General features: G+C 34.7%; 4 protein-coding genes across 4 annotated transcripts; 3 read left to right on the forward strand and 1 right to left on the reverse strand.

Annotated features, from left to right (window-relative positions):
• The first annotated feature begins 906 nt into the window (after window positions 1-906).
• On the forward strand, window positions 907-5,762 carry LOC110733441 (phosphoinositide phospholipase C 6-like). The gene is made up of 8 exons (XM_021913494.1): window positions 907-1,631; window positions 2,863-3,059; window positions 3,163-3,298; window positions 3,405-3,838; window positions 3,947-4,064; window positions 4,504-4,656; window positions 4,740-4,826; window positions 5,133-5,762. The coding sequence occupies exons 1-8, from the start codon at window positions 1,302-1,304 to the stop codon at window positions 5,424-5,426; spliced, it is 1,749 nt and encodes a 582-aa protein (XP_021769186.1). The 5' UTR covers window positions 907-1,301; the 3' UTR covers window positions 5,427-5,762.
• A 679-nt stretch (window positions 5,763-6,441) lies between these two features.
• On the reverse strand, window positions 6,442-7,785 carry LOC110733696 (aspartic proteinase CDR1-like). Its single transcript, XM_021913782.1, has one exon. The coding sequence runs from the start codon at window positions 7,783-7,785 to the stop codon at window positions 6,442-6,444; it is 1,344 nt and encodes a 447-aa protein (XP_021769474.1).
• A 3,778-nt stretch (window positions 7,786-11,563) lies between these two features.
• Window positions 11,564-16,901, forward strand: LOC110733443 (phosphoinositide phospholipase C 2-like). The gene is made up of 9 exons (XM_021913495.1): window positions 11,564-12,111; window positions 13,857-14,053; window positions 14,217-14,352; window positions 14,514-14,747; window positions 14,821-15,062; window positions 15,372-15,489; window positions 15,586-15,738; window positions 15,852-15,938; window positions 16,385-16,901. The coding sequence occupies exons 1-9, from the start codon at window positions 11,803-11,805 to the stop codon at window positions 16,676-16,678; spliced, it is 1,770 nt and encodes a 589-aa protein (XP_021769187.1). The 5' UTR covers window positions 11,564-11,802; the 3' UTR covers window positions 16,679-16,901.
• Window positions 16,902-17,342: 441 nt separating this feature from the next.
• LOC110733444 (NF-X1-type zinc finger protein NFXL2-like) lies at window positions 17,343-25,378 on the forward strand. The gene is made up of 13 exons (XM_021913496.1): window positions 17,343-18,661; window positions 18,761-18,874; window positions 18,958-19,013; window positions 19,291-19,357; window positions 20,835-20,927; window positions 21,285-21,370; window positions 21,463-21,625; window positions 21,836-22,009; window positions 22,505-22,695; window positions 23,214-23,295; window positions 23,914-24,120; window positions 24,691-24,777; window positions 24,889-25,378. The coding sequence occupies exons 1-13, from the start codon at window positions 17,513-17,515 to the stop codon at window positions 25,045-25,047; spliced, it is 2,628 nt and encodes an 875-aa protein (XP_021769188.1). The 5' UTR covers window positions 17,343-17,512; the 3' UTR covers window positions 25,048-25,378.
• Window positions 25,379-25,933: the final 555 nt, after the last annotated feature.

The raw sequence follows: 25,933 nt of genomic DNA on the forward strand, positions 1-25,933 counted from the left end.
CGACATATATTATGTCGATCCGATATTTGTCAGAGGTGTTGCCCTTAATTTGCCACATGTCCAATGTTGATATGGGTGATATCTCACATATACTTGATGCCCCATGCCATAGGAACAAAATTAAATAATCAAACTAATTTTCCATTATTAATATCTCGGGTCATTACACCTATAAGATTTTTATTTTTTATTTTATTTTATTTTATTATATTTTTTTTTATTTTAATACTTACATCTAAAAGTTTAAGTTTATTACACAGAGTAATTGTAGTTTATTTACTCCAAAAATTAATTTTATCATAGATATCTCTAATTCATATAATTCTTTATCATAAATTTATTGTTAACCATATGTATAAACTCTGTATTTTTTTATTTTTATTTTTATTGTAACAACTATATTGTTTGGCCTATCAAATTATTTAAGCACCCTAATTACGTACTTTGTAAGTACAATTCCTCTATTTTTTAATTTATATATTAAGCGAATGACACAGTTAGACTCCTTTCACTTTACCTTATTTTTACTGAATAAAAATTATTTTTTTTGAAACAAAATTATATATGCTGAACTTAAATTATTTTTACTTAAATAAATTTTACTGAATTTAAATTATTTTTGCTGAAATTATTTTTACTGATCTTCGATTATAATTCTTCTTTAGGAAAACTGAATTCTACTGAACTGAACTTATTTTTATTAAACTGAAATTATTTTTATTTAATATTATTTAGTAAACATGGCTTTAATTTAATCTTCCTATAAATCAACCCATTCCGATTAGCAGACTAGTGACTAGATATTTTAAGAGTGAATTGAAAAGATAATTCCTCCATCATTAATGATAACCATTTTTTTCTATAAATGATAACCATTTTATTGCACAATCTAATGCATCCAAAAAAACAAATCAAAGTTGAGCAACCCAAGCAGCGGGAAAAACGTAGCGAAGCCGTGTTAATGATAACTGCTATATTTAACGGTCAACACCAACAGTTTTACGATTATTATTTTCAGATAAGGACAACACTCACTATTATTTCTTTTATTTCGAACTTACATTTATTTATTTTCTCACCAATCAAAAATCAAATCAAATTAGATACAAAGACAAACAACTTTAAAATCTCCCTTCTTTCCCACTTTCTTACCTCCATAAATCTCCATTTTTTCCAATCAAAACCCTTCAAATACATACATTTCTTCATTCATTTCTCAATTTATTTTAATCCATTTCAAATTTAATCATATTTTTTCACAATTTATAATATTTATTTGGATAAAAAAAAAAAAATTAAAAATGGGGAGTAGTAGTACCCATCATAATTACAAGATGTTTATGTGTTTCAATAGAAAGTTTAAGATCAATGACATTCAACCACCATTTGATCTTGTTGAAGCTTTTACAATTTACTCCCAAAAAGGGACCCACATGAATGCGGCGCAACTCCACCGTTTTCTGGTCGATTTTCAGGCGGAGGATACGACGGAGCCCGACGCTACTCGTCTTCTCGACGACATTCTTCGACGCCGACGACATCTTAGCAAGTTTACGCGCCAAGGGTTGACTCTTGATGATTTCTTCTTTTTTCTCTTTTCTGATGATCTTAATTCTCCTCTTAATTCCCAGGTAATTTTTCCCTTTTTTTTTTTTGGTTGATTATTGATTGGATTGGATCGGACAGGATTGAATTATTTAAGAATTAATATAAAGTGGGTATTCGCTTATTCGGGTGGGTTTTTGTTTATTCGGGTGTATAGAGAGTCACAAAGTGTAAATGATGTAGACGGAATTATTTGATTAGGGTAATTTGTGGATGGAAAATGTTTTTTTTTTTTTTTGATGGGATTGAATTTAGTTTGGGTTTTGGAAAAGGGAAACAGAATATGTTTGTTGTATTTCTTTTTGAGGAATGTCAACTGATCATCAGTTGTCTGTATGTTAAAATGTGATTGGAAAGGTGAATTTTTGTGTAAAGGTGGTAAGTATTGACTGAGGGGTGAATTTTGTGATTGGAGGTTTTGTGGGGAAATGTATGTGGGGTTATTTATGGTTAAAAATTGGCAGTAATTAATTCTGGTGTAATGGAATAGTTTGTAATTTTAGATGCTTTTGACTTTAGGGAAGATTGCTATATATGATTTGGAGTTTTGTAGGAGAAATGGTCCAAATGGGGTGTGAAGGTATTTATGGTTGGAATCAAAATCCATTTGGGTTATGCTGTCAATGCTGGCTTCAATGTCACGAGGCGAAAGCTGGGTGCTTGGAACTGTTGTTCTTGATTCGAGTTATTATAGATGGTTTTGTTGCTCCTTTTGAGGGTTTTGAGTTTAAATTGAAAGTCTCAAAAGAAAATTAAGTGGGTTGTTCTGATAGAAATAGCAACGGTAGTTTGTTGTATTGAGGAAGTGTAGGTGTTACTTTGGCGGTACATTGAGACAATTTTCAAGACTTCAGATTGGAGGAGTATCTCTGTGAGTACAGTATATACCTGACCATACTTACTGGAGTTACTGCTGAAGTTGTAACTTTTAGCATTTGAAAGTGGATTTTTTTTGTTGCTAAAAATGTGTGTTATGGACCCTAACACACTTAATATAGACAATATTAACTATGAAGAAATCTGAATTTCCTGAGCAAGTATGCAAGCTGCTACTTCAATTATACTTCAAGCATTTTTTGAAGACAATGTTTTAGCCTATTGGACTTCTTAGCCTATTGGACTTCTTTGCGCTGAGTTGATGATTGTCAAAGTTTAACTTATCTTTTTTTTGACACATGATTCTATGAATGATCTCCTGCAGGGAATATGTAGTCTTCTCTTGACATAAAGCATATTTTTATTGTTATTTTTTCACAGGTGCATCATGACATGACTGCTCCAATGCAACATTATTTCATATTCACGGGTCATAATTCTTACTTAACGGGGAATCAGCTCAGCAGTGACTGCAGTGATGTACCAATAATTAAGGCATTGCAGAGAGGAGTCAGGGTGATTGAACTTGATATTTGGCCTAATTCAGCAAAAGACGATATCAATGTTCTTCATGGAAGGTATGTGAACTTCTTTGAGTCCGATCTCTGAATGTGTACACCTTACTTGTGTCTCTTTAGACCTTCTTAAATCTTAACATTTGAATTTTCTCTTCATTTGTAGGACCTTTACAACTCCAGTGTCGCTCATCAAATGTTTGAAGTCTATAAAAGAACATGCTTTTGTAGCATCTTCATATCCCTTGATAATAACATTGGAAGACCACCTTACTCCCGACCTTCAAGCTAAAGTTGCAAAGGTAGTTTTCCATGAACTCTTTATTTATTTTTACCCCCTGCATCAAACTATATATGTCTTCTGTGCCTTTTGCTTTTCATCTTGTAACATATTAGTTGTTCTTCTAGATGGTGACTGAAATATTTGGGGAGATGCTGTACTGTCCGGAGTGTCATCACTTAGAACATTTTCCTTCACCGGAAGAGTTGAAGTTCAGAATACTTCTTTCAACCAAACCACCAAAAGAATACCTTGAGGCCAAACAAAGCAAAGATAAGGGGAGTGCCTCACCAGCTTCATCTGGAGATGATACGCAACCCAATAGTACCCAGGGTGATAGTGAAAGTGATCAAGATGATGAAGACAGTGATGCTGCGTCTGATGGTAAATCTGGTCAGTTGGTTGCACCACAGTACAAACGTCTGATTGCTATTCACGCGGGCAAACCAAAGAATGGCTTGAGAGAAGCACTTAGAACTGGTTTAGATAAAGTTAAACGTCTTAGTTTGAGTGAACAGGCTCTTGAAAGGGCAGCATTAAATTATGGACCTGATGTTGTGAGGTGAGTGGGTATTGTCTTGATGTACACTGCTCTCTCACTGCAGCAATTTCTGCTGCATTATTTCTGTAAGACTCACTGATAGCCATGCTTGCTGCTGCAAAATTGTAGGTTCACGCAGAGAAACTTTCTTAGGATTTATCCCAAGGGAACACGTATTAGATCTTCAAACTATGAGCCATTGGTTGGATGGATGCATGGGGCTCAAATGGTTGCTTTTAACATGCAGGTAGCTTTGATTACTGTCGCTGAGCTATTAAATTTATGATACCTTTTATTTTTATTATTTTTTTAAAAAAATAAAGAAGAAAAAAAAGCTTTTTGTTTTTATCTAAATTGGTTTTTTTTTTTCTTTCATTTTTTTTTTTTTTTTTTTTCATGTTTGAGGCAAACAAGTTTAATTTGCTATTAAGCTAGTTTGATTAATTTTGTCGATTTTGAATGCGTTTCGTGCGTGTGCTCAAACTTAGGAAATTGAAGCATGTTTCTGTATGCTTTTTTTTATAGCATTGGTCCTTTGCTTGGTAACTTTGATTCAGTGTCCTTTTATGTTCTATATCTGATTTAATGTTTAGTTTTTTATGGTTCTCACTGATATGATGATTTTTTCTTGGTTTTGTATCTATTATCTGATGGAGTCAATGGATTTTTATTCCTTTGAAATACAGGGATATGGTAAATCTCTTTGGTTAATGCAAGGGATGTTTCGATCTAATGGTGGCTGTGGCTTTGTCAAAAAGCCTGATTTTCTGATGAAAAAAGGTCCAAATGGTGAGGTATTTGATCCAAAGGCCCCGTTAGAAGTGAAGAAGACTTTGAAGGTCAGCTGATAAATGATCATTCTAATTATGGTTCTAGCTAAGCTACTACTGTTCTTCAGCTGAACTCTGCGTGACACTTGCAGGTTAGGGCATACTTGGGAGATGGATGGCGCTTGGATTTTAGCAAAACTCACTTCGATACTTTTTCTCCACCAGATTTCTATGTGAAGGTTAGTCCTGTTAAATTCCGTGGCCTGTTTTCATGAAGTCTATTATAGTATATCTTTTAGTTTGAGTACGATGACTTGATTTTGCCTAGGTTACTCACAAGTCCTGTTTTGGTCTTTAACAGTCTGGATGAAAATAGTCATATGTTTGATGATTAAATTGCTAATTATAATCCTGTAATGTTGATTCTTTGAAGGCTACAGCAACCTAAAAGGAATACTTTATTTTGGTACTTTTATTTGTGTCATATTGCCTGAAGAAGTCAGATCTGAAGCTGATTGGCAGATTTTTATTTGTTATGTGAGCAGTTTCGCATATTGGGAGTTCCAGCAGATTATGCCAAACAGAAAACGAAAGTCATAGAAGATGATTGGGCACCTGTGTGGGATCAGGAGTTCACATTTCCATTAACCGTCCCAGAGTTGGCTCTGCTTCAAATTGAAGTAAGAGAATATGACATGTCAGAGAAGGATGATTTCGGAGGGCAAACGTGTTTGCCAATATCAGAGCTTAAAACCGGAATTAGATCAGTCCGACTTTTTGATAGGAAGGGAGAGAAACTCCCATCTGTTAGGCTTTTGATGAGATTTCAGTTTTCTTAACTTATACCATGCTCGAGGCTGCAGTATTCGAGTGTATAGACTAGGTTACTATTCTGATTAGCTTGCACAGCACAACTACTTGATTGGTTTGAGTATTGGAATTTGACAGGGTGAGAAATAGTGGATCATACAAGGGAAATGCCCATCTTTAGGGATCATTTTTTGTTGTTAGTTGGATAGATCTTCAAAGATGCGGTTATGAAACATTTATTCTAAGCTAGATATGTGCTGTGTTGAAGCAATGTACCTATCAGTGGTAACAATTGTGCTATGTTGTAACTTGATTCAATATACTACTCTGATAATGAGAAGATAATCTGAATGTTCATATAAAAATTACGCTGTTATCTTAATTTTGCTATGATATTCTGATGTTTTCTTATTTTACACTTCATGATGTGATGATACATCTAATTAAGAGTGTCAAGAACAGAATACATATTTATACGAAAATGTAGTTCATGATGGTACAGGTAAGCCCTATGAATGCAGAAAGGAAGCTCGTGAATCATGTCTTCCAAGGTTGAAGGCTAACATTTAGTGGTGAGTATGAGCACATTCTCTTCCATGGATTCATAGAGTTGCCTACTGATACTTGCTGAAGCTCTTAAAGAGTTACAGCTAGTTTTTGCTGCACTGTAGCTATAATACATTGTTCTGACAATTTTTTTTATTTTGTGCTGCAGAAACTTTGTGTGCTCGAATGTTTTGCTGTCGTTTATTGGTAAAACTTTGAATTCAGTCAGTTGATATGAATGATTATAAACTTCAGTACTACTCTATTGTATGAAAAAGAATGACATTTTTTTTTTTATTGTGATCCAAACTCTTTTCGAGCAAACAAAAACTATTAGCTTATCAAATTAAATATATAAATTACATCTAAATAACATTCTTTTATTCAAGTAAGAAAGAAAAATTCATCTTACAAGACAACGGGAAATAAATTGCAATAAAATAAATAACATAAGAACTTAAATGAACGCTACTAATCTAGTTGATAGGAAATGATTGTTTACTGCCCCTCAGTGCAGTCAGTAGGCTTAAAGGAGACTGTCCCTTCTTCAAGATCATATCCCACCAAATAGTTAGCTTGAGCTACGTTACCAAAGATTGAAATATCTTGTGCTGCTACAAAAGCAAAGCACACCACATCTTCTGATACATTAATAAATGTATTATCCGGCGTCAACAGTACATCCGCCCCTGTAAAGTGTGCTGTTAAATTTGGTAACTTAAGGGATCTACTTGCTTTGTAACACAAGTCCAATGTCTCGGATGGATCCAACACGGGTGTGCCTCGAATAACCCGTTTCACGGAATTGGATAACTGGCTGTACGTACCCTCGGGCAAAAGGGTCAATGTGGTACCTGAGTCGATTATTATGTTACCCTCTTCACTCCCGTAATTGTTGGTGGATAAAGGAGAACGTTTGGAACTAGCGAAGGGTATTCTTTCGTTACCAACGCTTATTCCTTCTAAAGTAAGGAAATAGAATGTTTCGGGACTCTTTTGGACTAGGGGTGTGGAGACAACACCACGTCCCGACACTTCTCCTGTTGTCCCAAATTTAATTTTACTTGTGAAGTTCCCATCGACGGCTAAGGGGATTAGGCAATAGGAGAATTTACCCACAATCGACGAGCCTAGTTGGGAAACCAATGAAAGTGGCCCACCCCCTAGACCAATTAAACCAGATCCCTCTTCTGAAAAAGTTCCAGAGTTATCAGTACCACAACCAAAGGAAATCTTAGGGAATGAGGATGAGTTACCGCGGGTCCTAGACTTAAAAGTCAAGGTTTCCGCGGCCACATCCCCATGAGTATGGGACTGGTCTCCATACGTATAAGTGTACTCACAAGTGTCTCTTGTACTACACGAGGCTTGGTTAGGGTCCAAAGCCTGGCACGCTTTGGACTCACAACTTTGGACTTTGTACGTGGTGGACCTTCTAGGGTTAAAAATGGGAAGTTTTTGTTTTAAACATTCTGTACAAGGTTGGCATTGTGTCCAAATAAGGTCACTTCCGGTATCAACTATCCCAAGTTGTTTAACTGGTGGAGTACCTAAGTACACCTCCATGAGATACTCCCCTCTAGCAGGCTTCACTTCGGACACAACGTCGTTAAGAGACACCGATGATGTTAGGCTATATCGACTGACTCGAGAGAACGAACGTTGTATGGACTTCCTTACACGTTCCCATTTGTCTAGGGAAGGGTTGTACAATGGAGACAATGGAGAGTCACGGTGTATAAGATCGGTTGTAAAACCTTGTTTAAGGGCTCCTAGTGTAGGAGAAATTAAGATTAGGCTAGTAAGAAGTAATGAAAGTAAAATAATTTGAATTTTTTCCATTGTTGAAGAAATTTAGAGAAGAAGATGGAATGGTTTGTTTAGGTTTTATTACAAGATTTATATTTATAGGGGTTAAATAAAATTATGCATGGAAAGTCATGGTAAATATGGAAAATGATCATATTATGTACATACGTCCATTATTATTTCCATATTATAATTTCTTAGAATATTATAATGAATAATTATGATATGGAAGTGCATGATTCATTATTCCACAAATGACACCATTCTTTGATATCATATCAAAATTAAAATTATGATATGGAAATGGTTTATTCTTTCCACAAATGACAAAACTCTTTGATTTCATATCAAAATTTATATGGATAAGATCATCATTTGATTATATAGTAGTATAAACCTTGAATCTATTCAAAAATAAAAAATAAAAAAAAATTGAATGATTTGTGTCCAAATATATATAATATACCTAATTAATTAATATTCTCTACGGTTTGTCGATCATCATTACAAAAATAAACATATTTTGATAGCTTTGTCGTCAAATTAATTAACCAAAAACCCTATAAAGGAAATTTCTAAAATCATCATTCATCAATTTAAATCAATTGATTTTAGAAAATCCCATTTATGAAATTGAAGAACCCTTTACTATATTATTGTGTGCAGATACACTATGTTTCTAACATGAATAAATTGGTCATGTCTATAGCTGTGTTCTCTTCATGGGATATTTACGCGTTTAAAGTATTATTTTTTCCAATTGAAGTTGATTTATTACTAGATGAAAATGATTGAAATTGATTTTACAAGAATACTTATTTGATTACACTGAATAAAAGTATAATGTCTGGCTGTAACTAATTATGATTCATGGAACTGATCTAATTAAAGAACAAAATATTTATGTACTTCATACGTAGCACTATTGCACTAATATATTGACCCAATATATCTAATAACCAAATATGTCAACTTTTTATTTCATAATTTTGGTAAAATAAATTATACGATTTTTTAAGTAATCTTTTCGATTTCTTTTTCATTTTGACTAAATACATGTCTTTTTGATTAAGCTTTTAAGTTTAAAGCGAACTATATAGTTGAAATTGTTTCGGGAAAAAAAAAAATAGTTAGACCTTTATAAACATTAGGCCCTTTATTTTTTTTATTTTTTTTTTAAAAAAAAAGAAAGAAAAAACACACTAAAAGGTGACTAGTCTGCCCAAACTTTGTAAATGGACAATTGTTTGATTTTTCGATTGGTAAAGGGAAGTTAAGATCCAACCAGGCCAAAACATTTCACAAGTCAATTCAACTTCGAGTAAGCAACCAAGTGGGGTTGGCGCACATTAGTGGTTGAGGGCCTCTTGCTCCTTAAGTTTGACCGTTCATTTAAAACTTATTGGATCGATCATTATTGGTATATTTAAACCTTACATCTTTCCTTAAAATATAAAGAGAAGCCATTTTTTCCCATCTCCTCTTTACCTCCTTTTTACTTTGCTCACATTTATTCTTAATTTTTTCACTCCAGTCTCCTGTTTTATTCTCTATAATTTTTTTCCTTAAGAAAACATTTTAAGGAAAATTAATTTGTAATTGTTATTTTTTGAAAAAAATGATTTGCAAGAAAAATAATTTTTTATTAAAAATATTTTACATCAAATTAAACAGAGTCTTAGTAAAAATACTATACGGATCTTTATAGGTAAAAAGTCAACTTTTGAAATTTGGTAGTACTCCGTAAGTCGGTATTCCTTTTCAAAGTTGTAATAAGAAGTAGGAGGAGCATATATGTCTCCACGTAGGGTTCGGAGTTGGTTTCTAGTGTTTACGTTGACTGTTGATTTCACTAATAAACAATAATATCTTTATTACTTCGTATTATGTCTACATTCTACAACTAATCCGTCAATAATAATACGGAGAATCTTATTAAAATAGTTCTAATCTCAGATATTGCACTAACACGTTTTTAAATTTTGAATGCAAAATTAACAGTACTTTATTGTCGGATTCACGTTTATTCTGTCATTACTCCGTAGTAAAATACTACAAATTGATGTAGATTGAAAGTTAAAAATTCCAGATTTGTTTTTTTTTTTTTTTAAAAGTAAAAAATTCAAGATAGCTGAATAGATCGCATTCTTGATAGTTGTATGAATGGGACACCTAGCTTTTAAATTTGTCTACATCAGTTGGTCTTTTTTTCACTTTTTTATTTTATTTATTTTTTTTAATTTTTTTTTACATCATAAATAATGGAAAAGCAAACTTAAAAAAAATAAAATTACATAAGAAAAATGCATCCTAAAACCCTACATGTAATTATAAAAATTAATTATGCGATTAAAATATTATATATGAAGGTAGATAGTTAAAAATATGAATGTTCCAAAGACTAATATTGACTATATGTTATATACTTGATACCAGTATTTAGATATGAAAAAAAATTGTTTAAAAAATAGAAAAATATGTCAACTATGTGCTTTCAATTTGCAATAAAACCTACGAGCTGAGTAATAGATTAGGTTTGTTTAAAAAATACATCTTCCACCGTTACCACTATATGGTCATACCTCAATAATATTAAAACCACATAATTTGCACAATTGATCAATTCACAATAATTCGCAATCACTATTGTGAATTTATCGATTGTAGGATGACACTTCATGAAATAAACACCAAAATATATGAACTTGAATAAAATGAAAATTAAGTTTAACTTTAACATTAGTCGTACTCCCTCCGTGTTTTTTTTAAGTGATACATTTTCCATTTCCGGCCGTGTTTTTTTAAGTGATACATTTCCTTTTTTGACAAAACAATACATTAAAATATTATATCTCTCTCATCTCATGACCCCCACCCAAACCCACTACTACTTTTTTATTATATCTTTCCTCTTACATTTATTACTTTTCAATAAACTATTAACCCCACTATATTTCTTTAACAATTTTTTAATACGCCACTACCCCACTTACCTCTTATTTTATTTAAGTCAATTAAATTGCCTAAAACTATGTGCTGGTCAATATGTATCACTTAAAAAAACACGGAGGGAGTATAAAATTTTAAGTTAAGGTCATTTATGTTAAGCGTTGCCTATATATTAAGCTAATACGGAGTAAAACTTTATTTTTTATATTGCTACCCACCTGTTGTAGATAGGTACGGAGTAAGAGCAAGTTTAACCCCAAGTCTTAAGACTTGGATGTGACATCATTTTTGGTGGTCCCCATTGAAAATGATGTCATCAAATTCTTGTTAAGACTCACTAAGACTTACACAAATTTATCACTTTAGCCCTAAGACTTAAATATTTGACATATTATATGTAGAAAAGTGTAAAAAAAAGGATAATAAAAATAAAAATGAAGTGGGTGAGGTGGGTCCCAATCTCAAGTCTTAAGTTGAGTCTTGAAATTTCAAGACTCAACTTGAGACTTGCTTGAGATTTTTGAAAAAAAATGGGAAAAGTCTTAAGTATAAATTTTAAGACTCAAAATGATGATGCCACCCAAGTCTTGCTCTAAAACTTTATTGATATGCGAGTAATAATTCTATTATTTTTTTATTTTTATTTTTATTTTTTTAGTCGGGTCAAATTTCACCAATACGGTAAAAAATAATGGCAACGCATAGAATATTCTACCATATAAAATGCACACATTCACTTCCAAAAAATAGTACAGTAAAAAAAAAAAAAAAAGGTCCATATACACTATCATCACCTGGGGCCCAAAACCTGCACCAATCCACCTGTCTCTGCCGAGCAAATCCATCACATTTTCTTCAATTTAATTAATTCTCCTTTTTTCACAGCAAATTTATTATCCTTTACTTGAACAAACAACAATCATAATCAATCATAACTACGATAAATTTATTTAATTCCTCAAAATTTAAACCCAGTTCTTAAATTCATAAAAAAAAAAAATTAAATTTTGGCATACAAAAAGCCAAACGTCACACCAATTTCCTGTTAAATTTGTTCCAAAAATATTCTGAGAAACCCCAGAAAAATTCTCATCTTTTTCAATGTCAAACCAAACATTCAAAGTATGTTTTTGCTGCAGAAGAAGATTCAAGCTCACAGCTTCAGAGGCCCCAAAAGAGATTAAGGCCTTATTTGAGAATTACTCTGAAAATGGTGTTATGACTGCTACTAATCTTCATCGTTTTCTTCTTGAACAACAAAAGGAAGATAAAGCTACTATTGAAAATGCTCAAGCTTTAATTGATAGTGTTAGGTCTGTTGTTGTTTTTCATAAACATGGCCTTAATCTTGAAGGGTTTTTCAAGTACCTCTTTGGGGATCTTAATCCTCCTCTTTCTCCTGAACTTGGGGTATAATTTTTACTTTAATTTTGATTTTTTTGCCATTTATTTTATTTCAATTTTGCCTTTTGAGGTTGAATTATTATGTGGGTATTTGAAATTTGTGAATTATATGATGTTGATGGTTTAGTTTAATGGGTTGGATTGAATTTTGGATTTTGGTTACCCAATTGGGGTGAAATTTGCTCTTGGAATGTGTTTCCTAAATTGTACTGACTTTCTTTACTCTGTTGTGGGGCCTAGTAAGCTATTCATGGATGAAGCTACAGCATGTTTAGACAAGCATATGCATATTACTATTTGAAGTAATTGTATTTAGTCACATTGATGTGTTAAATGTAGTTTTGGCTTTTGTTTTGTTAGTTTCAAGTTGATACACTATTAACCCATTTGGTAAAATGGATCAGTTTCTGTTGATGTTGATAAAGTAAAAGTGTTAATGCTAAAAGTTTGGACTGTGAATGGGAAAGCATTGCTGAAAGGGCGAGTCTATTATATGCCTGGGTGTACGTAAATTTGACTGATTTGAGATCATGTTTATTTCATTTGAGGGAGGTAGTTCCTTAGATTATGATGGATGGTTTATTCTGTTGGTTTGTTATATTTGGTTGTTGTAATTGTTTGTAATCTCTGGCTGTTGTAGCAATTTCGCAAATTGCATTTTGCCTTGCAATGCATAATCAAGGAGAGCTCTGGTTGTTGTGGTAAATTAATTCATGCTATTATATTCTTGATAAGTAAGAATACCGAGAAATAAAAACAGTGCAGAGTTGCAGACTATCCTGTGGACTGAGCTTCATTGTAGTCGTTCAGTTCTACCCCTTCAATTAAAGTTCTGCCTGTATCAAGTACTATAAATTATGTTCCCGATCAAAATTGGTTTTGTTCTTGCATCAGTAAATCTTCCGTTTGTTTCTTTTCTAGATTTGCCTTCTAAGTAACTGATGATTATGCCTGGTTTCCTTATTTACTGTATCATATCTCTTGCCACCTAATTTGTGGAATGACATTGATTTCTTAAATTAATGTAGTCTGCGAGGACAGTTACCATTCTCATACGAATTCGTTATTTATGGTTGTAAGTAAATAAAGTGATGTATGCGCTACCCAATTTATAATTTCTTCATTGTGGTGTTTGCTAGATTGCTAATACCTGGTGATGTTTGGTGAGTATCTTGATCCACTCCAATTCATTACAGCTGGTACCGCTTTTCTAGATCTTTTGCAAATAGTTTCATCTCCTTGGATTCTTTTGCAATTGCTGTCTTTATTATGCTTATGGAGCTGGGTGTCATGTCATTCATGTTTGAGCTCCCAAACTATCTCCCAACCCCGAATAAGTTTCTTATTTCTTTTAACATTCCTGAGCTCTTGAATTTGTTGGGTGGTTGTTATTATCTGAAGATTATTTTGAGTCTGTTTACTGGTTTGTGTTTTGTCAGTTGAGTGCATGCTTAATATGTGGAAAAGCATATATTTTGTGTTCAGCTTTGCATCCGTGATTTATGTATTCAAATTATTTTCTGTGGCCTAGGCTGGAGGCTTTTGAAGGTAATTGGCCATTGGTACTTAATGTTATGGTTAAAAGTGCACCTTTTGTCCCAGCTCCTCCCCCCCCCCCTCTCTTCTTATACACACACACACACAACATTTTGTGTTTGCTCTGTGATTGTCTCCCATGTGTGTTATGTTATCTATGTTTCCACATCTGTCCTCCACACTCTCCACCAATTATCATATTTTCATTCTTGTAGGTTCACCAAGATATGACTGCTCCACTGTCACAATATTTCATATATACTGGTCACAATTCTTATCTTACTGGGAATCAATTGACTAGTGACTGTAGTGATGTTCCTATCATACATGCACTGAAAAAGTCTGTGAGAGTGATCGAGTTGGATATATGGCCCAATTCTTCTAAAGACAATGTTGATGTTCTTCATGGAGGGTATGTATTTACTTTGATATTGCATGTCCTTGACATAGCAGCAATGACTTGTTTTATTGAATTAATGATGTTTAAAATTTTGACATGTTTAAAGCCAATTGTCTTCTTTGTAATACTGTGCTTATCATTTACCGTCTCTGGGTATGATTCAACTCTTGTATAGGACAATGACTTCACCTGTTGAGCTCATTAGATGTTTAAGATCCATCAAGGAACATGCCTTCTCCACATCTGATTATCCTGTCGTGATAACTCTTGAAGACCACCTTACTACCGATCTTCAAGCTAAAACTGCTGAGGTGAGTCTCTAATCAATTGAAGGTCAATCTGTATTTTGGAAGCTAATTAATCACATAACTGGCTATTCACCTTAATCATCTCCATTGAGAGCCATAAATTACTAGCTTTTCTCATGGAAACATCCACCAACAAATAACTCACTAATGAATTTATCCTGTAGATGATCACTCAAACATTTGGGAACGCGCTGTTTTCACCGGAACAGGATTCAGAATGTTTTAAGAAACTTCCTTCCCCTGCTTCACTGAAGAAACGTTTTTTGATATCAACAAAGCCGCCAATAGTGTATCATGAAGATAAAGATGCAAAGGAAGATTCGCAGAGGGGCAACAATTCTGGAGATGAGGAAGCTTGGGGAAAGGAAGTCCCTAGTCTTAAATCTCATAGTAAGAAGGTATAGAATTTGTTTAAAATTGCTTCCTCTATTGTGTGCCTCAATTTTTTGGTGGTAACAAAATGAATTCCAGAATCACGAATTGGATGATGGAGATGATGATGATGATGATGACGAAGAAGTTGATGATGACATTAACAAGTCAAAAAAGTTTGAGGCACCAGAATACACACGCCTCATTGCTATTCATGCTGGAAAACCCAAGGGTGGTCTAAGCGAAGCACTAAAGGTGGATCCTAATAAGGTGAGACGTCTTAGCTTGAGTGAACAACAGCTTGAAAAGGCGGCATCTCGCAATGGAAAGGAGATTGTCAGGTATTCATGTCAATCTTAACATATTTCTCTTAGTGAGCCCTGCTAATGTCACTTTCTGCATAACATTTTCTTCATTATCTTATGGTGCTGTCAATAATGGCTGAGAGAATAGATTAATGGAGTAGTCCATTAATACTTGATACACGGTATATCCTAAATTATAGGGGGTTGGTACTTGAGAGACTATGTGACAACTAATATTTGACTGGGCTTCAGCTGATTATTTTTCCCTGTTCCCTATTCTGTGTATCTGCAAATACAAATCATTTACCAAATCAGATGTTAAAAAGTTTTCCATTTTTCTTTCAGGTTTACGCAGAATAACATGCTTAGGATCTACCCTAAGGGAACTCGAATTACCTCATCAAATTACAACCCTCTCATTGGATGGATGCATGGAGCTCAGATGGTTGCATTTAACATGCAGGTTTTTAACCTCCCTTGTCAAAGCAATGAAGCTTGTGCTATCTCTGTAATTCTTTGTCCCAGTATAGCTTAAGATAATAATTTTCTCCAATGACAGGGATATGGAAGATCCCTCTGGCTGATGCAAGGAATGTTCAGAGCCAACGGTGGATGTGGTTATGTGAAAAAACCAGATTTTCTTCTGAATGGTGGTCCTAATGGCGAGGTCTTTGATCCTAAAGCTAAACTTGAAGTCAAAAAGACTTTGAAGGTTAGTAACTACATCAAATTATTTGTACTGTTGACAAAACGTTCTGCCCATTGTCTGCCCTCACGAATTAATTTTAAGTAGAAAGGTGCTGATTTAATCTTCTGAATTTGCAGGTGACTGTGTTCATGGGAGAAGGATGGTATTATGATTTCAAGCATACACATTTTGATCAATTTTCCCCTCCAGATTTTTATGTTCGGGTAAGCTGCCAAATTAACACAACCTAAAACCTCGAGAATACTTTTAAACACTAGGTTGACTTGCAAGCTTGTCCACTTTAGTTATGGACTCTCATTCCAAGGTACAGGACAGATCCAAATATTTGAACATTAGGCTTCTATATGCCCCCTCCGCCTGGGAATAAGCTTTCACCCTATCAACTTTTATAATAAGAATATGAGTATATATGACGAGAAAACCTTGGGATCGTGGGGGTTGTGTGATGTGTCTGTCTTGTTAATGATACTATCCACTGCACTTCTTTGATCTCCCAAGTCATAAGAAGGTTGTTAGCAGGGGGTGTTGCATTGAGTTATCTTGAGTTATAACAGCATACACAAGAACTGAATATTGTTATACACAATGTTTTAGTTTTTGGTGGCAATAAGGTACCCTCGTAAACATCTCAATAAATTTTCAATTTCAGGTTGGGATTGCGGGAGTGGCAGCAGATACTGTGATGAAGAAAACAAAAACGTTAGAAGATAACTGGATACCAGCCTGGAATGAAGAGTTTGTCTTCCCACTGACTGTTCCTGAACTTGCACTCCTTCGGATTGAAGTTCATGAGTATGACATGTCTGAGAAAGACGATTTTGGAGGTCAAACATGTTTGCCTGTTTGGGAGATCAGAGAAGGTATACGGTCAGTCCCACTTTGTAGCCGTGAGGGAATAAAGTACTCATCAGTCAAGCTTCTCATGCGCTTTCAGTTTATTTGAGTTGCTCATCTCCTTCGTTTTTTTTCCCGCCTATGTGTTGTATTACTTTTCCGTTGTGTGCGAAAATGCACCAAGTCATTAGATCTACGAATATAAAGACTTGTGGAATGCAGTTAAGAGGGATTTTGGTGATTGTGGTTTTGCCATTGTATATATGCTTCATTTGGATGTTGAAACTTGTGGTTGTTACCTTCATTTTTTCAATTTTATTTCCTTTTGTTAATGTTTGTTCAATTTGCACCTCTGATTTATCTAGTTAGTGTCGTGTTTTTGTCTTCCAAAAAAAAAAAGTTAGTGTTGTGTTTTCTTCAATTGATTTTATTTATCTAAAGCAACAAAATTCATTATTGATATAAAATATAAATACTGTATATATATATTTTATTTTGACGGAAATATATTATGTTGAAGTTATATAAGTAAAATATACTAGTTTTTTTAACCGGTAAAACTAATTATGGTTCACAACGGAAAAAAAAAATAAAATTTAAAATATAATAGGTCACCAGTGAAAAAAAAAACATGGAATCAAAGTGAAATAATATTCAATCTAAAGACTAAGGACCTCTTCTTTTCAGTTTAATTTTAGTTCAGCTCCAATCAATTTAAGTCAATACATTGCAAATTTTCCATTGTATATTACATCACAAAATCATTGGAATTCGGGACTTCCGCAGTAATTGATTTTGGATGTAAGGGAAAACATGAAATCAAAACATACTAGTTAGGGATGATTATTGAATCACAATTCACAAGTGATGTACAAAGTATTTTAACCAATTTGCTCTTTATTTTCGTTTCTTCTGCTTTTGGTTTTAATTTTTAAGTCCCAAAATGTCCTCCACCAAAAACCCGCCACAATCCCATTCCTCCGACACCTCCGACTATGATTCCGACACCGCCCCCAATTCCTCCGCCCATCAACTCCGCCATGTTGATCTCTCCAACACCATATTCAAAGCTTACCTCGAGATCAACGGCCAAGATTCATCTTCTTCCCCTCAATCATTAGACCTTACAAAGATCCAATCTTTTCTTAATTCCTCTTCTTCAGGAGCTCTTTCTTGCCTCATCTGCCTTGAGCGCATCAAATCAACTGACCCCACTTGGTCTTGTAATGGGTTTTGCTTCTCTGTGTTTCATCTTCAATGTATTCAGAATTGGGCTCAGCAATCTACTGCTCTTGCTGCTTCACGCGCCCTCACGCGCCTCCCCATCTCGGCTCAGACCGCGGCCGATACTTCGGTATGGAACTGTCCTAAATGTAGATTTGAGTATTCTAAATCTTTAATTCCTAAGAATTATTATTGTTTTTGTGGTAAATTGGAAAACCCACCTCATGATCCTTGGGTTTTGCCCCATTCTTGTGGGGAGATTTGTGGGAGGCCATTGAAGAATAATTGTGGGCATTTTTGTCTATTGTTATGTCACCCTGGACCTTGTCCTTCTTGCCCTAAATTAGTGAAAAGTAAGTGTTTTTGTGGGGGGGTTCAGGATGTTAGGAGATGTGGGTTTAAGGAATTTTCATGTAATAAGCAATGTAATAAGGTTTTGGATTGTGGGATTCATAGGTGTTCTGAGATTTGCCATAATGATGAGTGTCCACCATGTAGGGAGAAGGGTGTGTATAGGTGCCAATGTGGGAAGGTGAAGGAGGAGAGGGAGTGTTGTGATAGGGATTTTCGATGTGATAATCCGTGCGGGCAGGGTTTGGATTGTGGGAAGCATGTTTGCGAGCGAGGGTGCCATGAGGGCGTGTGCGGTCATTGCCCTCTTAAGGGTAGGAGGACTTGTCCCTGTGGGAGAAGAGTTTATGAAGGGATACCTTGTGATGTTGAGGTGGCATTGTGTGGGGCAACCTGTGATAAGAAGCTGAGTTGTGGCAAGCATACATGCCATGAAAGGTGTCATCGTGGATCTTGCGTCGAGACCTGTAGAATCATGATCACAAAGTCATGTCGATGTGGAAGCGTAAAGAAACAGGTATATAAATTTCTTTTGGTTGAATGTGGATTTAGATGCTATGTGCCTATATTGCGATGGCATAGAGCCATAGACCAATGCGTACTGACAATAATATAGGTTCCTTGCTATCAAGATTTGGCATGTGAAAGGAAGTGTTCGAGAGAACGTGATTGTGGGCGCCATGCATGTAGGCGTCGTTGCTGCGATGGAGATTGTCCACCTTGTACAGAGGTGCATCTTATTGCTCTATTATTGATGCTTATGATTTGTGGTTTCATAACATATTGTTCTGAATGGAGTTAAATTTCTGTCAGGTTTGTGGCAGGAGGCTCCGTTGCAGAAATCACAAATGCCCTTCTCCATGTCATAGGTATACTGCAAATGACAATGCTATTGGTTTAAACTAAAAAAATAATTCCTTTGCCATTTTTTAAAAATGAACTAAAAGCATTTGCATAATGTGATGATGTTATTGATATTACAATCTAATTTTATTTTGACACTAGTTATCTAGTGTTAACTATTATTATTGGTTCATTGTTATCACGTGCAAATTTACACGACCTTATATTATATAGATTTGAATAATCATTATTTTCTTTCATTCAGAAATATAAAGTAATGCTTTTATGTTTATATTGTTTTAGAGGACCCTGTGCACCTTGTCCACTTATGGTAACCATTTCATGTGCTTGTGGAGAGACACGTTTTGAGGTGAGAATTCAACGTTTTGGCATGTTTGACTTTTTTCACTCTTTATATACTAACTTTGACCATCGTTTTTATTAAGGTATAAAACACAAATTTTGTATTGAAATATATTGTTAAATGCTCTCTTTGTGCAAATTGTGCTCTATTAAGGATTGAACCAAAGTTTGCTGAAAGTTTGCAAGTGGTTGAGGGTGGGAGATATTACCAAATAAGGTAATGGAGCAATATTTAAGGGACATCCATATATATAATATGAGGCAAACAAATAGGGACATAGAGAGTAGATATTATTATTATAAAGTTTCATAATGTTAAATATTTTATATTTGACAATCGAAGGTCAAACTAGTGCATTGACATCTGTGTCAAGTTTGACCATGTCAATTGTTTAGCAATAGATGGAGTAGTTAAAAGAGAAACAATATTTAACTGGAAAAAAATTGTCAAAAACCCACGACGATAGTACCCCAAATAATCCACGGAGAGTACAAGAACCCTTGAAAGGGTGAGTGGTACAAGCAAACTCTCACTATATGAAAGGAGTTTTTTTTTAAGAAAATATTGGATTAAAGAGAGTGTGTAGAGCTTACATTCTTTGAGTGTAGGTATAAACCTTTGTGTATAATCGAAGCATTGGAGAATGATGTTGGTGGATACACTCTCCAAATGATGCCCAACATTAATATTTATAGATGAGATATGGAGGTGGAAGAAGTGTGTGAAAACTTCTACATACATATATGCTCTTGAAAAAGTCCACTTAAATCTAGAAGCATCTTGAGAATTATCTAATTCTTCTAGGTTCTTCCACAATTTTCCTATCATTTTTTCATTGTACTATAATTTTCTAGTAATCTTTGTAGACCTTGAGACATAATTAGTCGGGCTTATGGAATTTAGGCCACACTAACCAAACAACATTAAAGTTAGCTTCTTGTTTCTTAAGTAACTCATATCTAGGGCATGGAAATTGTAAGTAGAATGCTCACAATCTTGCCCCTTCAGTAACGGATACCCACAAAATTTGGTCAAACTTTATCCTCAAAGGTTGTTGTAACTTAAAAGTGAAAAGGTATCTTTTCAGGGCAAAGTGATATCATCATCCTATTGAGTTACTCGTATTTTCGTCTTTTAGAAGGTTGCTTTTTTATCAGACACTTATCAGCTATATACTTACATGATATAAGATTCTGTTGATTGGAATCTCTATAAAGATATCTCATAGGTAGTTACTATCATTTTATGAAGATGCTAATGAATTATGTTTAGAGCAAGAATCAAAACAACCTGAATATCTATTTTTGGTTGGAGAAGAGTGTAATGAAGAGCTTCTTTGACAAAAGAAATCCTTTTGAAACCATATCTATTTCATTTCAAAATCTTGATAACAGCAAGGATCAAAATAACCCACAACTATATTTGTTATTGAAAATCACAACACTTGAATTGTTTTATAAGCTATCTGCGTACTTGCGACCAGGTTCCTTGTGGTACAGAAACGGAACAGAAGCCGCCTCGTTGCCGCAAAACATGTCGGATAGCTCCTTTATGTAGGCACAAATCAATTTGTAAGGTATGTTTTGATTTGCCTCTCAACAACGTTTTGGTGTCTCAACTCTGAATAGTCTGAACTCTGAAGTCTGCATTAGGTTGGATGTGGAAATATCTTATCAGATTGTTTTTCTTCCTTGGCCATGATCCTTAGTTACTTATGTCTCTTTTTCCTTAATAACATTTGTTTAATAGACTACATGCCCATTAATATTCGGCTTCAATTTGTGGGTCTTTATAACATGCCATACCACAGCACACCAACACTGTTGTGGCTTAAAAAATCAATTCTCTTGGTGCTTATCTAGATTTTTCAATTTCATTGTTAATTGTAACAACATGATCACTTAAACAATTTGCACTGATTTTTGTGCACTAGCCTCACAAATGTCATTATGGAAACTGCCCACCTTGTGGACTTCCCTGTGGTGAAGAGTATTCTTGTGGCCATGCCTGCAAATTAAGGTAATTTTTTTTTTTTTAAAGTTTGGGTGAAGTGACAAGGTCTTCATTATTTTCTTTTTGTATAATCTTTCCTTTCTTTTTTCTGGTTTTAGGTGTCATGGTCCTCGACCTCCGCCTAACCCAGAGTTTACACTGAAACCGAAGAAAAAGAAACACAATTATCAGAGTGAACCAACTGCGGGAACATCATGTCCACCATGTCCAGAACTTGTTTGGAGGTCTTGTCTTGGCCAACACTTTGCAGCAGAAAGAATGGTTGGTATTACATAGAAATTGAGTTTTTTGTTGGTTTTATATTGATTTTGACTGTCTTGTTTGCCTTATTGGTATAAAAAGGGTGAATTGAGGCACGTACTAATAAACTAATGTAGTTTCCAGCTAGCAAAAATACTTTTGATTAGTATTATACAATTGCAATATAGATAAACTTGCCTGGTTATGCCTCCTTTGTTTGTTTCTCCACAGATGGTTTGTTCAAATAAAGCGCAATTTTCCTGTGACAACCTGTGTGGAAATCCTCTTGCTTGTGGCAATCATTATTGCACAAAGACTTGCCATGTCCTTCAGAACTTGTCATCCTCATCAGATCAGCATACAAGAGGAGTACCCTGTGAAGATTGTACTCTCCCTTGCCAAAAGGTAGATTTTACCTTTTTTTTTTTGTTTAATTATTTGTTTGGCACTTCAACTTATTACAATCTACCTTGTATAGATCCTGTAATCAGTAGGTTTGGGAAGTTCTAGATGCATTAGTCTTGCCCCTAGCTAATCTTGACCAGTAGAGTAATTGCTTCGGAAGTTCCCTTTAAAATTTGTGTTATATATTTATTGAAACGGCCTAACGAAGAAAAGGTCTTTATCAGTAATATAAAATTGTAACGTGCAGTTTCCAATGGACTTCTTGCCCTCCTTTTTGTAATGTTTTAAATCCTTTTTTTTTTTTTTTTTTTTTTTTTGGGAATATCTTTTCATTGGTGATCATAATGTGCTATGATTTTGCATACACTCTTTTGTCATTGACTGCTTAATCTTTCCTAGTAGCTGGAGTTAATCACTTAATTGAGTTTGTTCTTCTTGAGTATGTTTTTCTGCAGATGACAAACATCATTTAAGTGCTAATTTTCTTATTTTCAGGAAATGACACCTGCATGTTCACACCCTTGCCCACAGCCATGCCATCCTGAAGAATGCCCCCCGTGCAAAGTGCTCTTAAAACGTGCATGTCATTGTGGTGCAATGGTCCATGTTTTTGAGTGTATATACTATAACACCTTATCTGAAAAGGAACAACTGAGTGCTCGTTCATGTGGTGGACCTTGCCACAGGTAAAATATTTTAAGAGCAGTGTATCCTTTCATTGGAAAATTTTATGTATTTGTTTAGGTTCAATTTGAATTGGAATAAAGACATTTTGTGTGCACTGAAACCTCTGGGTTTTGCTTCTTGGATGGACGTAACTTGAACCTTGGAGAGGCAGTCATTAATTTTAGCATGGTCACATAGACACAAGTATGATCCGCTTACAAACTAGATTAAAGGTTATTATCATGTGAACTTATTATAAGGACAAGCTTATCACTTCCGATATTGGGAAAGATGTAAGTAGTAAATGTTTGGTCCAGTAAGCTTTAAGTCAAAAACACATTAACCACTACTATCCATGTTTGGATTAGGTTAATGTAGGCTGTAGAATAACATATTATAGTATTTATAGTATATAACAAAAATCCTGTAATTTTGGTCATTTATGCTGTATTGATATTGTAGACTGTATTCTCTTTTGAAACAACGTTGACTAAAAATCTTGCAAATTCCAATATGTGTTTTTATGTTGTATATGCAGAAAGTTACCTTATTGTACACATCTTTGCCCGGAGACTTGTCATCCTGGTCCTTGTCCTTCACCAGAGAAATGCTGTAAAAAGGTAATTACTTCTAAGTTGTGCTTTTTGTGGGGAGTCGAGTACTTCACAAACTGTGTGGAGTATTTAGCATACACTGTAAATTTGTTGTAGCTTAATAGTTACATTCTATGCTTCACTGCAAACTAGCCTATATGTCTGCTTGGTTTGCGGCTGTATTATTTTGCTGTCAACATTGCATGTGACTCATTTGATATGGCTGAGTTATCCATGTAATACATCTGTTTCCTTCCCAATTGTTGGTCCAAATTACAATGTTTATCGCAACACAAACATCGTTGTCCTTTCTCTAGTGATGTCAGGAATATCTTCAAAGCAGTGAACATTGCTAATAGAGGTTCCACTTGAAAACTTGCTCAACTTGTGACAGGGCGACTGGTTCAGTTAAATGGAACTCATTGAATTGGAAATTGGAAATAACTACTTTGCTGGTTGTTTATTTGTTCAAAGCTTAGTATATCAAAAAAACCTCAAGTAGGCTCAAATAGAAAGTTATTTTTCCTAGTACATGAGTATATCTACTAAACTTACATGTAGATCAACTTCATCTACATCCGTAATTTTAAAGTGCTATTCATCTTTTATCCTTTCATCTAAGGTTTTTTTTCCTCTTCTTGCAAGGTTACTGTTCGTTGTGGATGCCACAACTTGAAAAAGGAGTGGTTGTGTCGTGATGTTCAAACCAGTTATAGAAATTCTGGTCGTGATCTTAAAGATATACCTAAAACTCAATATGGATATGGACTTCTTTCCTGTGATTCCAGCTGTAAGAGCAAAGCCCAAGCTGCTGAGTCTGAATTACTGCAGCGAAAAGCTAAGGCACCAGAGGTAATTTTTCCTGCTTGGCTTAAGCTGCTGTGATCTGTTAACATTAATGCATCCTATTCCGTTGCAATTCATAGAATAACGCTAATTAGGTGACAAAGTTTGATGGTAGTAAGAAATTGAAGAAGTCTAAATAAATGGCAATTCGGGAATAGCCTAATTCTTCTTGATACATGCTAACTTACTAAGTTGAGCATCTTTACGATTATTACAGCTGACTTTTAGTACTTTGCTTTCTTTATATAGTAACTTCAACTGGATGTAGACCTTGCAAAACTGATTGGTAGACAATTTCCCTGGCCTAACCTTAACTCGAAATAATATGACCCCAATTATATCCCAAACCCAAAAATTAGTGTGATGGATATTATTATGTAATTTATCAGGATAATCTTGTTGACAGTAGACTCAAATATGAGGAGACCCTAATCTTGAAACAGAACCACCAAATGACCGTAACCACCTCTTAAAAAATATGACCTGAAACTGAACTGAAAGACTCCTTTGCCATCTCTGATTGGATGTGAATTCAGTGCTCTATAACTTCTTGTTTACTTGCTTCTTGTCAAACAGAAGGAGATCGAGAATGAAACAAATGCACCAAAGCGAAAAAAGAGGCGTGGGCGAGTACAAGAAATGAAGCAAGTTTCGAAATTTCAGGTCCTTTCTATGTCCTCTCTATGATTGATATCCCAATGCGCAACTTTCTATCCTTTTATCCATAGGTTAATTCATGGACTTGTCTAATTGTAATTACATGCTTATGAACAGAAACTCATAACCTGGCTGCAAAGATTTGTTATGTTCATCATTGTTTTGGTAGCTCTAGTTGCTGTAGCATACTACGGATACAAGGGTCTCTTGTCACTCAATGACTGGATGAACAAAGTTGAAGAACACCGTGAGAAGAGAAGATACCGAAGGATCTAATAATCACCGGCAAAATACTGCTAGTTATGGCTGGTAAACTAGACATATTACAAACATGATTATAGTATTTTGCATGGTATTAGAGCAGCTATTTACTTACAGAGTCGAAAATCAGGCATTTCAAATTTTCAGGTATGTATTGTACGGAGTATAAAATGTCTTCGAAAGTGTTTTGTACCTTATTACATCTTTCTTGTAGACATACATAGGATGCTAAAAAATGTAACAAGTATGTAATCTATTGTACTTTCTCTTTCACAAAATTTAATTTACTATGGAATACAACAATATAAGCGAATCATCAATGCAATTAATGACCCGTTTGTGTAGGAGAGTCCCTTGCTTTTATTATACCTACCAAATGGTTTATTAGAGTTTATCGGTTGTAAATTTTGATAGACTAGCTTTTTCAATGTCTCCAACGTTTGTTTTTATTTTCATTTACTATGCTTTATCAGATTATATTGTACATTTATCTAGAGTTGTCAAAAGTTGACCCGACTCGAAATACCGACTCTAACCTAATAATTAACCGACCCATCTGAACCCGAAAAAATGGTGACCTGACCCGACCTGAAACCAACTCTAGTCTCAAGTTGACCCGAGTATGTGAGACCCGAACCCGAACATGAACTGACTTAGAGATGACCCGACCCGAATGTAACTCGTAAATTATTCACCTGAACCGAACCCGACTTGAATTGAAATTGACCCAAACCCGTTTTAACCCGTCAAAATCCGAATTTAACTTGACTTGTTACTAACTTGGCTTGAATTCAATCCGACCCGTTCCTAACCCGATCCAAATTTAACCCAACCTGTTACAAACCCGACTCGAAATCAACCCGACTTTTTATTGACCTGACCCAAATTCAAAGCCGACTTG

The sequence above is a fragment of the Chenopodium quinoa genome, unplaced genomic scaffold, assembly GCF_001683475.1.
Source record: "Chenopodium quinoa cultivar QQ74 unplaced genomic scaffold, ASM168347v1, whole genome shotgun sequence".
Classification (NCBI taxonomy): Eukaryota; Viridiplantae; Streptophyta; class Magnoliopsida; order Caryophyllales; family Amaranthaceae; genus Chenopodium; species Chenopodium quinoa.

What these genes read in the sequence shown, in the direction of transcription:
- LOC110733444 (XM_021913496.1), top strand. Translation starts at nt 17,513, where the DNA reads ATGTCCTCCACCAAAAACCCGCCACAATCCCATTCCTCCGACACCTCC. An exon ending in GTGGAAGCGTAAAGAAACAG is followed by an intron (nt 18,662 to 18,760) that starts GTATATAAATTT and finishes ACAATAATATAG; the next exon opens with GTTCCTTGCTATCAAGATTT. An exon ending in AGCAAGTTTCGAAATTTCAG is followed by an intron (nt 24,778 to 24,888) that starts GTCCTTTCTATG and finishes GCTTATGAACAG; the next exon opens with AAACTCATAACCTGGCTGCA.
- LOC110733696 (XM_021913782.1), bottom strand. Translation starts at nt 7,785, where the DNA reads ATGGAAAAAATTCAAATTATTTTACTTTCATTACTTCTTACTAGCCTA.
- LOC110733443 (XM_021913495.1), top strand. Translation starts at nt 11,803, where the DNA reads ATGTCAAACCAAACATTCAAAGTATGTTTTTGCTGCAGAAGAAGATTC. An exon ending in AATGGAAAGGAGATTGTCAG is followed by an intron (nt 15,063 to 15,371) that starts GTATTCATGTCA and finishes TTTTTCTTTCAG; the next exon opens with GTTTACGCAGAATAACATGC. An exon ending in TGGTTGCATTTAACATGCAG is followed by an intron (nt 15,490 to 15,585) that starts GTTTTTAACCTC and finishes CTCCAATGACAG; the next exon opens with GGATATGGAAGATCCCTCTG.
- LOC110733441 (XM_021913494.1), top strand. Translation starts at nt 1,302, where the DNA reads ATGGGGAGTAGTAGTACCCATCATAATTACAAGATGTTTATGTGTTTC. An exon ending in ATCAATGTTCTTCATGGAAG is followed by an intron (nt 3,060 to 3,162) that starts GTATGTGAACTT and finishes CTTCATTTGTAG; the next exon opens with GACCTTTACAACTCCAGTGT. An exon ending in TTCAAGCTAAAGTTGCAAAG is followed by an intron (nt 3,299 to 3,404) that starts GTAGTTTTCCAT and finishes TTGTTCTTCTAG; the next exon opens with ATGGTGACTGAAATATTTGG.